Source organism: Apis laboriosa, unplaced genomic scaffold (assembly GCF_014066325.1).
Source record: "Apis laboriosa isolate Shangri-la unplaced genomic scaffold, ASM1406632v1 scaffold4_cov146, whole genome shotgun sequence".
Classification (NCBI taxonomy): domain Eukaryota; kingdom Metazoa; phylum Arthropoda; class Insecta; order Hymenoptera; family Apidae; genus Apis; species Apis laboriosa.
Window position 1 is genome coordinate 2,312,576 of NW_025223501.1, and position 15,959 is coordinate 2,328,534.

Genomic DNA, 15,959 nt, shown 5'->3' on the forward strand with positions numbered 1-15,959 from the left:
TTTCTATTTAAGCGCCATTTTTTTCACGTTCATAAAAATCCGCAGCTTAGTAATTAGTAAATGGGAAAATATTAATGAAAGTTTCAGCCTCTTTTTTAATTTTTTTGAAAATGAATACAAATATAAAACTTGCTCTGATAAAATATTAATCGTTGATTATCAATCTGGAAATTGATAAAAACGTGAGAATTTTTTTGTATAGATAATCAATGAACAAAAAGTTAGAATTTTTTTTCTTCTTTTTTTTTGATAAAAATGCTACAAAATGGCGAGATTGTGCATCGTGTATCTAAAATTTTAACTTATGAATTTTCAATTTATAAATTAAAACGTATTAAATAATAAATTCTAATACATTCTAAATTATAAAGAGATTTAAACAAACAACGAATAGCTTTGCCATTTCACAATATTCACAATATCTTATGAATATAAAAAAGAGAAGAAAAGAAAAAAAGTCAGAACGAAAAGCTCGCATCGCTATTTTAACACTTCTCATTTATACAAATACCTACGTCAAAAATTCTCACATCTTTATCTACATCTTTTACCCATTCAACGTAACCTCAAAAATTCCACTTTACACAAAAACGATACACGCACTACGAAAATTTTCCGTGATACTAATTCAAAATAATTTTAAAAATTCCATTCTACGCAAAACGATACGCGCACCATAAAAATTCCATCCAACGTATCAACTCAAAATAATCTTAAAAATTCCATTCTACGTGAAACCGAAACGATACAATTGCATCGTGAAAATTCTCCATACGTATTACGTACCAATTTAAACCTAACCTTAAAAATTTCATTCCATACCATGAAAGCCAAAGCGACGTTTGAACGTATCGTGCACGCAACGAAAATCGTGAAAAATTCTTCTGTATCGCATCTCCTGTTTCGTCCTTGGGAGGCAAGGTAGCGTGAAATTCGCGATTAATTTCTCGCGGGTGACTTGGCCGCGATCAAAACGAGTCAACGACAGGACGATAAAATCCGTCCAAGCTCTCCCGTGCAAATTTCACTCCTCCTCCTTCTCTTCCTCCTTCTCGACCCACCGATGACGTTTCCCCTCCCCCTCTCTCCTCGACGGTTGGCGAGCGGTGCATGCCGGTTAAAAGATCCCTCTGCCACTCCCGTTTCCCGGAGAGGCCGCGCCATATTCGTCATAGGTTTACGCCAGCAAGGAATGACGTCATCGAAGAAGGAGATGGGTCACGGGTGCAGTGACACGCATACCTACGTGCCGCCGCGAGACCCGATTTGAACGTATCAACGAAAACTCGAATTAAAATCGATCCATATCTATCCTCTCTCTCTCTCATCACGGGGACGATTTGTTTCTAACCATTCTGCTTCTCTCTCTCTCTCTCTCTCTCTCTCTCTCTCTGTCTTTCTCTCTCTCTTCGTTCGCTTTCCGCGCGAAACAAGAACAAACTCGCGCTTTCTCTCTAATTAAATTGAAAATTACGCGATATTTCGCCACGGGGGGGGGACGAAAGAAAGAAGGGGAGGAGAAATCTCGATATTAATTTTCAGCGACGATCAAACGGAGGGAAGGAGAGGGAGGGGGGAGAGAAGGAGAGAAATAAAAATAACGAGCTCGAGACCCACTTTTCGAATTCCAATTAGTTTCCACGGTATTTAATAAGTGTTAGAAAAACAGATTCGTGTAGGAATAGGATGGAAGGAGTGAAAAGTTTGAATCGTTTATCGTGTTTTCTCCACGTTATTGTGGAAACGAATCGAATCTACGAAGGATCGAGAATGTTCTTGAGGATTGGAAGGAGAAAGGGAAAGAGAGAAAGAGATAGATACGAAGAGAGAGAGAGAGAGAGAAAGAAATCGCGTAATCAATCGCGTGATCGTGTCTAATATATTTTTTTTTTTTATTCCCTCTGCGCCCCATCGATCTCTATTGCTCTATCCTTCATCTCGATGATACGCGATGATATCTCTCGTACCCTTGTGTCGTAGATACGCATCGTGCGCGCGCGTGCATACGTCGTCTTTCGAGGTCGATTCATTTTCCTCGCATGTATTACAGAGTGGAAGGTTTAAAGTTTCGCGGAACTGGATCCAATATCAATTTGCTCTCGAGTTGGAGGAAGGAGGGAGGGGGGGATCGAGGAAAGCGTACGTACTACGAAACAACCGTTCCACCTAGCCGATTTAGTGGAGGGTGCTTCGACAAAACTGAAGTTCGAAGCCGCCGAGGATATAAAATCGCGAGTGTACGAGAGTAAACGTGGCAACTATGTCGCATCGACGAAACATTCGTGGCGCGCAGAGTCGTTTCGCGAATTTATTATACGGTTAATAATAATATGCGAATAAACGAAGTGGAAATTGCGAATTGTTTAAAATCATAGTTATCATTATCGAAATGATAGTATTAATTTAAATTCAAATTTATATTTCGTGTATTTGACGTAAATTAAAAATTGCCAGTAATTTATTAAGAGACTTTATAATTAACCTCTATCTAGGATCTTGGTGTGCTTATCGAGGCAATAATATTTTTACGTTCTCCATTGATGTTCTCTGTGAAACGGATTATACGTATCTCTCTCTTATTCTACGGATCTCAATATCGTGGAAGCTGCTTAACTTAATTAGCAAAACTATCGACTCGATCTTCCCTTTTAACATCTTTGTGTAACTCTATATCCTTTCTTCTCGATAATCGTCCTTGTAACACGTAAACACGCGTAACGAGAAAGCTTTGCTTCAATTCAATTAGGAAAATTTAATCATAAGAAATACATATATATATCTAATATAGCTAATTGAAATTGCGAAATCAATTGCATGCAGGATAACGTGGAAAAAAAAAAAAACAGGAACATTTACACGACATTTTCTAATAAAATGCATTAAAGTAAACGTTATTCGTGGAACTCGATAAAACGGCTAGCAAAGCAGAGATTGTTTCCATAAGGGGGTATAGAACGTAAGAGGAGAGAGTACGACAAGAATATGAATAGTCGGTATAATTTGAAGTAGCCCCCGAACCCTTGCCACGACGTCCTTGGCACCCTCCAGAGAAACGTTCCTCTCTTCTGTGTAACACGTACACGGATAGGGGCTGGGGCGGAGAGAGTTTTAGCTGGAACGCAACCGAGCGGCAGTTGTGCAACGCCACACTTACCTAATATGCGCAATTCACGAGGTAAGGCCGGAATAAAACCGGGACAAAGCTCGCCTTTAAGCATTCTTTTCTGATTCCGAATGCCTTCCCTAAGTAGAATATTCCAAGGGGTAACCTTGCCTCACCCGGTTACGGGTCTCGAGTAAAATGATATATTTCTTTATCTTCGCGTTTCCTTTATCGCCCACTATCTCTTCCACCTCCTTTGCGCCCTTCTTTTCACGCCGTTCACGCCAATAAAACCCAATGGAGGAGAATTTTTTCCCCTCGGATACGACTCGGTTAAATTTTCCAACTTAACCCGACTTAACACTCTGCCTGTTGGCTGGAACAGGTTAAGCGAGTAGATATCGCGTTACTTTTACTATGCGCTCCTCGTTTCCTTCTTCCTCGTTCTCATTCGGCTAATAGAACGCTACGGAGGGGAAAGAAGAGAAAAAGAATCTTCTCTGGATACGACAAATTTTCCAACTTAACCTAACTTAAATTTCCTTCGGTGGGAATAGGTTGAGTGATTCGAGTAGTTTATCGCGTCCCACGCCTTTTATTTTGCATTCCTTGCGTCGCTCTCTTCTCGGCTAATAAAAGGCAATGGTGGAGAAGGAAAAAGAGAATCGACAAATTTTCCTTGCTTGACTAGGTTAAGTGGATTTCGAGTAGATATCGCGTTCCGTGTCTTTTATTCTTGGTATCTCTTTGTTCTCGCTATTTGGCCGATAAAAAGCTACGGAGAGAGAGAGAAAGAGAGAGAGGGAGGGGGAAAGAGAGAGAGAGAGAGAGAGAGAGAGAGAGAGAGAGAGAGAGAGAGAAAACAGAATTTTCTTTAAATACAACAAACCTAACCTAATCCAACTGCTTCACTCAGTTAAATACTTCGAGGTTCGAGTAGATATATTTCTTTATTTTTTTTCTCTCTCTCTCTCTCTCTCTCGTTTCCTTTATGCTCTATCTCTGTCTATTTCCTTTGCATCTCTCCATTCGATTAATAAAAAAAAGTTACAGAGAAGAAACGGAAAAAAGAATTTTCTTTTAAATACAACGAACTTAACCTAATCCAATTGCTTCATTCGGTTAAATACTCGACTCGATCTCTATCTTATTTTGCATCTCTCTATTCTCACTATTCATTATTAATAATAGGTTATGGAGAACAGACAAAAAAAAATTTCCTTCTTTTCGATAGAAAAGACTTTTTAACTTTTTCTATCAACTTTCGTCTTCGTATCGAAAAAATTACTACTAGAGATTTTATTAATAAGAGATAATATTAGACAATAAGATCTAAATATTTTACACGCAAACAATTGTGATCGAAGTGATTCAACGAAAGTTTTAGTTTTAGTTTTAAAGACAATTTCAACCAATTTGACAATTCTAATGATAGATCGTTCTTTGCTATTTTCTTTATCGTATCCTGCCTCGTCTATTACATTATTCTTTGCATCCTTCTTCCTATTTGGTATAACAGGCTACGGAGAAACAAAAAAAAAAAAATTTTGCTTCGGATACAGGGCAAGCATTAACCTCACGACCGACCATGCTCTCCCTACAAAGGATATTGATTTTCCAACGTTTAAGTTCTTCCCTGTCCCGTGTGTCGCTTCTCATGATAATTCACGGATTGATAGATACGCGTTTGGACCGTTCATCGATCACGTGTTTTTCAATGGAAAAATTTCACGGATCCCTCTTACTGTATCAAACGTTTTAATATATCGTTATAAAAATTGTAAGACATTTGAATTATGATTTTCTTTTCTTTTTTTTTTTTTTTTTAGAATATAAATATAAACTTAATTTCTAGGTAACGTACATTTTCGATAACTAAATATAATTAATAATATATAAATCAAAAATGATATAAATAAAAAAATCTTTCTCCCGTGGAAGAGCATTGAAATATACTCCGATATCTTTAATTTCTGTTCATCAAACAGAATCAACAAAATATTCATTACGTATCGTTCGATCTTCGTGCAGAAGAATTACACATCCACATCTAATCAGATCACATTACACGTGGCTCGATGATTGAAAATTGGCCAACGGGTCATTTTCCATTCTATTTCATCCAGCGGATAAATGTCGTTGTCATCGTGAGACGTGTCGTATCGCATCGGATCTGGAAAAAAAAAAGAAAGAAAGAAAGAAAAAAAAAATCTGACATAAATATCCTGGAAAATCAATCGATTGATGCGGAGCAATTAATCAAGTCGGGCCACTGACAAAATGATGGTTCATAGAAGGGTTTTCAGCGTTCTTGTCTCGAGCAAGATCCGCGAGATTGAAATGGCAGAGCGCCAGTTCTAATTTATTGGCCTTGTAGGTACTTTTAATACATGAACTTTTGGCCGATTTTTGGCCCGGAAAAAGGGGACGAAGGGTGTCTTCTCTTCTGTCGAGAACACACACCGGATGCTTCCTCCCCCCCCCCAAAGCCGTTTCCACCTTTCTCCAATTTCCACCCTCCATTCTCCTCACCACCCCTGCATATACCACAGCCAATCGCACGAATCCTCGTTTACGCAAATTAATTCGCACTATTGAAATCAATGACAATGTTTAATTTATGCGAAATATACGTACGATTATATGGAAATTCACACAAGAGGGGACGAAATCAATCCGAAGAATCGTGTTATTTTTCTTTGTTTCTTAAAATGTATCTTCGTAATGCTATGATTTAGATAGAGCAAAATTTTGAATTACACGAGAGAATATGGTTTTGAGAAAATTAATATTCATATAATTCATTATGTTGATTAAAATAGATACTACAGTTAATGTTCATTTTGTTAAAAAGAATATTGTTATAAAAAATATTTATCAATTCCTCTTCACACGATCATGTATCAATTCCTCTTTATACGGAAATTTATCAATTCCTCTATCAATTTTATAAAGAATATTTCCATTTTTTTTTTTTTTTACAAATTTTCATCCGATTGAAATTAAAATAATATATATATATAAAATTTTGAATTATATGAGAGAATATATTTTTGAGAAAATTAATATTCATATAATTCATTATGTAAAATAGATAATACAGTTAATGTTTATCTTGTTATAAAGAAATTTTTCAATTCCTCTTCACACGGAAATTTATCAATTCCTCTTGTCACATATACGTGATGTACTAGTTGCTTTCTGCTCAGTGTGACGTCTATTGACGTGTTTCAATCTTCTTTGAAATATTTCTGTAATGTAAAATGATGAATTATTAACGGTCTTACGTTATTTTCGATTATTTTAAAACTTTCTTCTCGATTTGCAAAAGTTACACGTAATATCTATTATCATTAAATTTGTCCTATGAACAATAGTGACTTTTTTCGCTAAACGATAGTAACCGAAAAAACAACTAGATTTAGTTCCATTATTAATGCATCTTATGATCACCATTAATGGATAAATTTATATAGATATTTCGCAAAATATTATATTATACTATACTATATATTATATATTATATTATATATTATATATTACATATACTATACTATACTATACAATTTCGTATAATAATACTCTATAAAAATTTGCATTTACGATTATTGATCATTATGATTATAAATTTACACGTAAAATATTTCGCAATCGTATATCATACGATTTACACGTATTTCAAATAACTCGTTTACCTGCATAAAAATCCGCAATCCAGCCATCATCAGACTTCGAGGCGCGATCGACGAGAATCACGCCACGGTTTATCGAGCGCGGTGGCGTGGGCGTGCAATTCTGAAAATTACAAATTATACACAACGGCACAGAAAGCACGCGTGTTAATTTACCTCGAATGGCGACAGGTTGCGCTTCGCGTTCTTCGTTTCTCGAATCGTCGACGATGGAGAAAAACCGTTGCGCCTGGCGGCTACTAATTTCCGTTGGAAATTACACGCGCGAAATAGTGAATTCATAACACGCTTTTGATACATGTGCAGGCGATGCGTCTTTGCCGGTGGCGGATAAACGCGGTTAATTTTCATGGGTGGCTCAGATAAGGAGGATGATAATTAACGTCCGATTATTATTATTGTCATTATTATTATATCTGGAGGATTTTCCCATTAAAATGCGTTTAATTATCGTTGCGGTAGAAAATATGTCGCGTATTGTTTAAAGAGTGTTGAATAAATTTTCGAAGATAAATTCTAAACGCGATAAAACCGAGTATACAGGATATTTAGAGAAACTTTAAGTGGAAAAATTTAGGAAATATTTTAAAGGACGTTGAAATATTTCAATAATAGAAAATATGTGATATTATTTAAACTTTGGTAGAAAATTTAGAAAATATTTTCGAATATTCGAAAATATGTCTTCTTATTTAAAATACAAGAATGTATTTTGAAGGATCAATTCTAAATATAAACTTGGTAGAAAATATACATTAAAAAACACAGAAGATTGTATAAATGATCTTTAGAGGATCAGTACTGTTCTCTATGATATCCATCATGTTCAGAGGAACGTGCAAAGGAAATTTCATCAACAAATTTCTAACCTACAACGATGAAGAAAATTTAATAGTTGAAGTTAACGAATAAGTTTACTTCGATAATTTATCGTTCAAAACGTAATAATAATCGCGATTAGTAGCGATTAAACTACTTTATTCGAAATTTTTTTTAACCTTAGTTACTTTTTCAACGAGTTAAAAATTAAAACGGCCAACTCTGCTAACCTAGAACAAGATGAAAAACAAAGAAGGAAAAATATCGCATTAAAAGTTTCCCTTTTTTAATTATTCGAGAGAGGATCTTCTTACGCGAGAAAATATAGATCAAACTCTCGCTTCTCGGAAGTTCACTGATCCTCGTCCAGCCCAATAACCACCTATCTCCCTCTCACCAACTTGTTATCACCTCTGCATCTCTTCCTCTCACGTCCAACCACCTCTTCTTTTAATCGTCCGCGCGTCGAATCCGCTTCGTATTTCGGAAGGAATAACTCTATCCAAAGAACTCGAACGAAAGAAGGGGGAGGGGGGACGATGTTACGATATCGGTTAATGGAGCGATGCCTTCGGGGAAGCTAGATATTATCGTCACTTCGACCCCGTTAGATTTATTTCCACGCGTCGCCCCTTTCAAGCAGAATAAGCACATTTACCCTCCTCCGCGAGCGAGGATTTCAGAATTCACCCTCTCTCTCTCTCTCTCTCTCTCTCTCTCTCTCTCTCTCTCTCTCTCTCTCTCTCTCTCTCTCTCTCTCTCTGTCCGACCCTCGACGACTCTAATCGCGCAAATAACGTTACTCCTGCCCCCCCCCTCCTCCCCCCACCCGAACAAATCGATTCGAGCTACCGATCGCCTGTTCCCGTTTCTTCGTCGCTTTCCCTCGAATCAATCGACAGCTGATACTCTAACCGGCCCTTGAATCGATATCGAGCCTAATAATCCACCACGGATTCCTCTTCCTTCTTCTTTCTATTCCTTTCGCTATCCGAAAGAGAGGAAAGAAACTCTCGTTACATCGATCATCGAGCTTTCACGATGAGAGGGGAAGGAAGGGGAGAGTGGATTGGTAAGGTGTTGGTGAGGCTGGCTCGTTTAAAGGGAGTGGGAAGAAAGATTCGAGGATTATAAGTTGAGGTAATTTTTGATTTTCAACGTGTGTGGAAGGTGATTTTTTTTTTTGTGCGTGTGGAAGAAAAATACGAGAAATGTGGAAAATAAATTTTTGCTCCATCGAGATAGAGTGGATACGAATTCCATTTATATGGAAATTTTATATATTGTGGCTGATTGTTCGAAAGCCGAGCTTCTATTATCTGAACTATCTGTGTAATCTAATTAGAAATTTTACGCGTTACATTGAATTTGAAACGATAGAAGAATTAATTCATCTAGCATTAGATGTTATTTCTAGCAAAGTTATTTCTAAATATTGTAAAATATAAAATATTCGAATTGAATATCTGAACGAAATTAATTGGATGAAATCAGGCTGATTATTTGAATGTGAATCTTATCAGCTTCATAAAAACGAATCTCCATTTATCCTTTTTATAAATGTTACGATATCATGATGTGATGGAAAAATCTTCGATATCGTCTATTTTTATTTTTTGCGCCAAAATTCGCAATATATCGATGAAGATGAAAAAAAAAAAAAAACTCGACAAAAAAAGATACATACGCTCGTTGGTTAAAATTTGTCGGCATGTGCTCGTGTGTGCTCTCCCGGATGGATTCGATGATCGATTCTCAAACTATTCGCTGGCTAGGCATCATAACGCTTGCTGATAGCTACGGAATATTTAAAGTGGCTATCGCGTGCATATGGTGTTATGCGTATATCTATCCAGCTAAAGATCGATCGACAAATTAGAAAATCTAATTTACTGGACACGGGTAAGAGAAAAGCGCGTAATTAATATTTCCGTCGATTTCCTCGATACATTTTCATATTCTCTCTAACGAAATGTACGTTTCGTAAAATTTTTGAGCATATCGTTCGACGATGAATAATTATTTCGTCTCGAAATTGAGCAAAATTTTTCGGAAACGATGCGATCGAATACGCGGTCACAATGAATTACTCAACAATCTCTCTGGTGTGCTAATTATACCCGCATGCGTCACTCCGCGTAATTTCCTGATGTATGTCGACATCCATCGATTCACCTTCACCTGTAAATCTCTGGAAAAGATATGTTTTTTTTTATTATTTCTTTTTCTTTTTTTGCTTTTGATCGCAATCATAGATAAAAAAGAGACTATTTCGAATTGGAGATAATTCATAGAAAAGGGAATGATGGTAATCTAAGGATGTATGCGCGTAATCAAGTTTTTCCATGGAAGATGTAATCAGTGTTCTAATGCGGGCTCGAACGACGAAGAATTTTCATCACGTTTATAATAAATTACGAATCCTCGAACAAATATATTTTCACTTTACTTGATAAATAGAATTATTTAAAACAATCTCTAAAAGTGATTTTCTATATTATCTATATTATTTATAGTTTTTTAAAAATAAAAATGACATCGCATATGACTATATTTGAAACTGAACAATTCTAGTGTCTGGATATACATATGGCTATTATTAATCCGAATGGTGCCGAATCATGACGATTATTACCGAACAGTTACGATATCATTCGGCTTTATTCGGTACCGATCGTGACCACATATTCAAATGTTACAATGCGTCTAAATTTATCTAATTTTTATTTTCCTAAATGTTATCGCCAATTGCTTAAGTAAAAAGTAAAAAAAAAGTGGAAAAAGTGATGCAATTATAGAAATTCTATTTCTTATATATTTTACTTGTATTTGTTATTTCTCATTTTTATCCCCAACAAGAGAAACGAAAAGAAATAACGAGAAAATTCGTGAGGCGTAACTGATCCAACTAAGCGAGAAATATCGCGTATCGTTCTAATATCGGACCAATGGATGCAATAAACGAAAACTCTTGGCGACATGTATTCGTCGGCCATGATACGGCATGTTCCCGCATGACTAAAAACGCAATATCGAGTTAGCGCGTGCCGCCGACTTGCAGCAAATGGAAACGAATGAGGGATCAAAGAAAAAAGAGTTATTGCAACGCGACGCGACACGAGACGAAACACGATCGTTTAAGGATGCGTCGAGCACGCCATTTCGACGAAAAAAATATACATATATACATTTTTTCTTTTTTTCTTTTTATTCTGCATGTTTTTAAAAAACATCGGAGAACGAGAGACAAAAAGTCTAAGATTTTTAAACATCTTTTTTACAGGATGAACATTTGTAAAATTTTTAAAGAAATTTTTGCGAAATCGTATTCAAAGTTTGAGCGGTTAGCAGATTGAACTCAATTAACATTTTTTAAAGAAACTTTTGTCTTCTTTGAAAATCCTCTGACTCGGTGTTTTCCCCATCTTTCTTGGGACTTCCTTTATGGGCATTAATTAACTCGCGTTACGAAAGTGGCGTTGTCACCTTTTGAAACGTTCAAAGGGCAAGCTTCCTCAAACGAATTTTCCGTTGAAAAGGGAACACGATTTTATCGAGTGATAACCGTATTAATCTTAAACGTTTAATTTTTTTTAAATCAATTAAGATGGATTGATTTTCGATAATTGAAAAAATAATTAAAACTAAAAATGCAACGAAATTCAAAATGATCATGCATATTGATAGCAACATTTTTGTATTGAATATATATATACGAATACAAAAGAAAAGGTACATGGACAAAATTTTTTCATTTTTCAATTTTTTGGAAAAATTTATCATTCGCCAAAAAAAATCTGCATCAACACGTATATTCACGATATTCCTTCATTGGAATACATTGGAATAGATTTCCAATTCAATTAATAGTAACAGCAAGGCGATTAAAAATCTACTTACTTGCTCAAATTGAAATGAGATCCAAACCTATCTATCTAATTTTCAATATAATAACACCTAAATTCACATTATTCGCATCGTGATTCAACGTGACAGGAAGAGAGAATTTTTCTTCAACAAATGAAAAAGTTTCCCAATAATCTGATATCTTTTTATCGAACAGATCGATTAATTTTAATTATTTATCCTTCCCTCCTCTTCCAAAAAAAAAAGGGAAAAAAAAGAAAAAGAGGAAACGTTGGTAAAGTTTCATCGAGTAGCCACGCCAAACTCGATCGGCGTAAAATAATTACTTTAAAAGTTGGAAAGGGGACAAGACGAGAGAAAGAGAGATCCCGAGCGTACATGCCCGAGCATTTAATGAGCTTCAAGATTTCTCAAAGAGGCCATGGTTAAAGATCTGCCCTACTAAAATTAATGAGTTTGCATCGGCTAACAAGGTGGTAACACTCGTTTGTAATTGAACGTTGGTATCGAAGATGTGCGTTGTTAAGGATATCAAGACACCGAGGTTGAAGCACGTACGAGCAACCGAACAACTCGATACGAATCAAGAGAGCCTGCTCCTTGTCGAGAGGGCCGATTAATTATCTATTAAGTTAAAAACTTTATGTAGGTTGATGCACGACATTTTTCTTTTTCTTTTTTTCTTGGAATTTGATGGATGATCACGATGCCATTAATTGAATCTTTATTTACTGTCAATCGTCGACCTTCTGATTAATTTTATAAAAAATTAACTCCATCAAAATATTAGCTCGAGTGGTAAAAAACTAATAATCTAAACTAATAGTATTTAGAATTATTTTCATTCGTCTAATTATTACATTTTTCCTCCAATTTTAAGTATCTTATATTAGTATCAATCATAACCTATTCTCATAAAGATATCGCTGTATTTTCTATCTCACTATTCTTATCTCTTCCAAGATGTTTTAATCCAAAAAAGAAACTGCACCAAATTATTACAAAACTTAATAATCCACTCTCGAAATATCCACCACAAAAAAATCACTAATTTACAAATTCACTCATTCCATCTTCTTACCAAACACAGCGAAATCTCGCGTATCGTTCGAAAAACTCGATACACAGCGCCTCTCGCGGCGTTTACACGGCTAGACGAACGAACGAACGAACGAACGAACTAGCGAAGAAGTGTTCCGGAAGTAGGCGCCTCGACACAACACGGATCTTCCATTCGTCGAACAACCATTATCGATAGTTTCGAAACTTCCTCCGCCAACTACTTTGCTCCATTTCCCCACATATATACACTTACACGTACGCGTGGTGACATGAGGGAAAATTATTTCTAATTGGTTCCTAATAATCTTCCCGATACATGCTTCCGGCGTGGACTCGGAGCGGGAGATTCGAAAGGGGGATGCTTCGTCTGCTTCGCATTCTCTTCTTTCTTTTATCCCTCCAAGTTTTCCACCGGGGAGAACTTAATTTAATCCCTTAATCCTCTGATATCCGTCCATCACGTTTAAGCCGTCTTATCCGATCCACGGTTTTTCTTTTTTTTTTTTTTGTTTCGCGCATTCGAAGAATAATTTCAATGGTAAGGCGAGCTTTGAACGAAGTAAACATTAATCTCGTTCCTCCGGATAGGAAATTGGATACAATTATCACAATAATTGCGAGAACGCGGATGCAAGTTTGTAATAAAGGGATCGTGAAAATGAGTCTGGAGGACGACTCGATTATTTTGTAAAATATATAAGGATTTTTTTCAGAATCGTAATATATATTTGAAGAATAAGAATATTTCAAAAAAAGCGACAAAATTCAATACGTTGAAACAATATATTTGGTAAAATGAAAATAAAAATCATGATAAATTTGAAGAAAAAGATTCTTCTGATGTAAACTTTTCATTTAAATACTCCATTTTTTTTTTTTTTTTTTGAGAAAATTGTATCTGGAAATTCGTTCACTATCGAATAAATATAATCTACTATGTTATTATAACAAATATAACAATTTTAAAAAAATAAAATGTTATAAAATTAAAAATCTATCCAACAGAATTTTAAACATAATTTCCGATGCTTCGTAATAAAATAATTTTTATCCCGTACTTTCCAATTTTCACTTTTCAATACCATCAATGTACCACGATTTCGATACATCCTTCTACCTACAATCTCTCACTCATTAACTATCGCATCGTTACTCGAAAAAGCTTAACATTTGAAAAGAGCTAATGGAACACAAATCGAAAACTACTTTCCAGATACTTGAGATACCCTCTTCTTCCCCGCGCCATCTCTCGCGAAATTTAATTTCACCTCAAACCGCGCATCTATACGTGACGAAATTCCCCTCGATTCCCCGTTCGTTCGTTGAAAATTCGATAAAAACCGAAACGAAACGCGATTTCTATACTGAAGAGGACAAAGAAAGAAGAAGAAAAAGAGAAAAGAGGGGGGGGGGGGAGGAGGGGATCGAGCGCGGTTGCTTTGGCTTTTTTAATTTTAAACTTACGATTCCCCGCAAAAGTTTCCACCGGCTCGAAACCAGTGGAAATTGCAGCTTTGTTCCCAGCTGCGTTAACGCGAGGTATTTTACGAGCCCGATGCCGGAATTTAATTTAAGGCAGGAACCGCGTCGCTCCGTCAAAGAGGGGAAAAATTTTGGGAAAAAATGAACGCCCGCGCGCATTTCGCACGATGAACGAACTCGAATTAAGATAAGATAAGATAAAGCGCGTGAAGATCGACGATCTGAAAAAGGAAAAGAAAAAAAAAAAAAAATTGATGAAGTTGGATAATTTTCGGGGCGAGGAGGATACTCGTTTTTGAGAATGAAACTCTGGAGAACGGGAATTGAAATTTTGGATTTTCGTATTAGGGTGAGAATGGAACTCTGGAGAGTAATTCGTGAAAGCTTTACTTTCGAATGGAGGAATCGGGACACTTGAGGGTAAAATTCTCGAGAATGGTTCGGTGTCAACGCACGCCGTGGACACGTTCCTTCTTCCCGACCGTGTCTACAATCCATTTTCAGGGTTGTACAACTTTCACGAATCACTTTCGCGAGACTTCTTTTTTTTTTTTTTTTTGTTTAGATGAAATTTTTATTCTCAAAATAGATTTTTCACTGTGGAGAGTTGCAATTATTTTTCGCAGACAGACGCAGGCACGGTTCGAGATAATGGTTTGTGAAATAATTTGATTGGTAAAAAATAATATTCGTCTAATCGCTTTCAAAAAAAATCTTTACTTCAATCTTTGCTTCTTCACCGATTATCATCGACGTAAGTTGCATTATTTATTCTTTCTTCTTTAAGCTTGGAACGTTCTGTCCAACATTTCGAGATGTTACAATAAGAGAGGTAAAAGTTTTTATCATTTTCTTCTCGACTGTTCTTGTTAAGAAAAATAAATTAAATCTCTGCAAGGTACACAGGGCCTTTTAACTTTATTTAAAAGTTAAAGGGCGCATAGAACTTAAATTGGATAACAGGATTGGATAATACATATGACTGTACGAACGAGAATAAGCGAAGGACGTAAAATAAATTCTTTACAGCTATAAAAAAAAAAGGAAGAAAAAAAAGAAAGGAATAATGGAATATAAAAGGAAATCGAATAACGTTTTCGAAATACATACTCGAAACACTTTTGACGAAATGCCAACCGAGTTAAGCGATGGGATGGAAGCCAATAAATACCCCGCTTGTCCCATCCACGCCCTGGAAAGAATTTCGAGAAAAATCGCCACGTGCACGCCGCTCTTCCTTTGCGAATTTGTTCCATCGCTCGTTTTAAACCGGTATTTTCCAATGTAGGACGTATGCTCCACACGAGAAGGCAATTTGAATATTTCGTAGACCGATTTTTACCTTCTTTGGTTAAAACGTTTTAACATTTTCTTCTTATTTTTCGATATCACGTGCTTTTTCGTCTGAACGTGAGTTGAAATGTTTTTTTGTTCTCTTTTTATTGTTATTTTGAATAGAGAAAGAAGAAACATTTGAATTTTTTCTCTCTCTCAAGTAAGATTTAAGAATTGTAATATATTCAATATTATAAATATTTATCACTTCTTTTTATTTTTTATATAATTATCCAAAATCTCCGAATTCTGATAAATAAATATGATGGTAATAGTATCGCAATATTATAACAGCAGTACTATAAATAAATAATACCAGAAGTTATCATCGAATGGTAAAAAATTAAACTTTCAGAGATTCGAATTCGAAGAAAAACTCTAATACTTCTTTATCAACGAGACTAATAATATCGATCATTACCACGAACGATCTTTTCCTATAAATGCAAACAAACTTCAGTTCTCGTAAAAGAGCGCAACTTTCCGAGAATATTAACGACCTTTATCGATAAATGGCATTACGGACCATCGGTTCATTTAACGTTACACAAACGAACGGTTCAATAATGGAAATATCGATTATGTCCTTTTACGAAAGT

General features: G+C 35.8%; 2 protein-coding genes across 18 annotated transcripts in view; one reads left to right on the forward strand and one right to left on the reverse strand.

Annotated features, from left to right (window-relative positions):
- LOC122717253 (disintegrin and metalloproteinase domain-containing protein 11) overlaps positions 1–15,959 on the forward strand; it is an 80,246-nt gene that overhangs the window by 7,149 nt on the left and 57,138 nt on the right. The gene's annotated exons all lie outside the window — the stretch shown is intronic.
- LOC122717255 lies at positions 6,199–8,335 on the reverse strand. The gene is made up of 3 exons (XM_043941146.1): positions 6,952–8,335; positions 6,799–6,898; positions 6,199–6,354 (listed from the first exon to the last, which is right to left on the reverse strand). The coding sequence occupies exons 1-3, from the start codon at positions 7,144–7,146 to the stop codon at positions 6,263–6,265; spliced, it is 387 nt and encodes a 128-aa protein (XP_043797081.1). The 5' UTR covers positions 7,147–8,335; the 3' UTR covers positions 6,199–6,262.

Excerpts from the sequence above, each read along its gene's own strand:
- LOC122717255 (XM_043941146.1), bottom strand. The coding sequence starts at position 7,146 with ATGAAAATTAACCGCGTTTATCCGCCACCGGCAAAGACGCATCGCCTG. Across the intron at positions 6,899-6,951 it reads GCAACCTGTCGCCATTCGAG|AATTGCACGCCCACGCCACC; the intron begins GTAAATTAACAC and ends TGTAATTTTCAG. Across the intron at positions 6,355-6,798 it reads GATTGCGGATTTTTATGCAG|AAATATTTCAAAGAAGATTG; the intron begins GTAAACGAGTTA and ends TTTACATTACAG.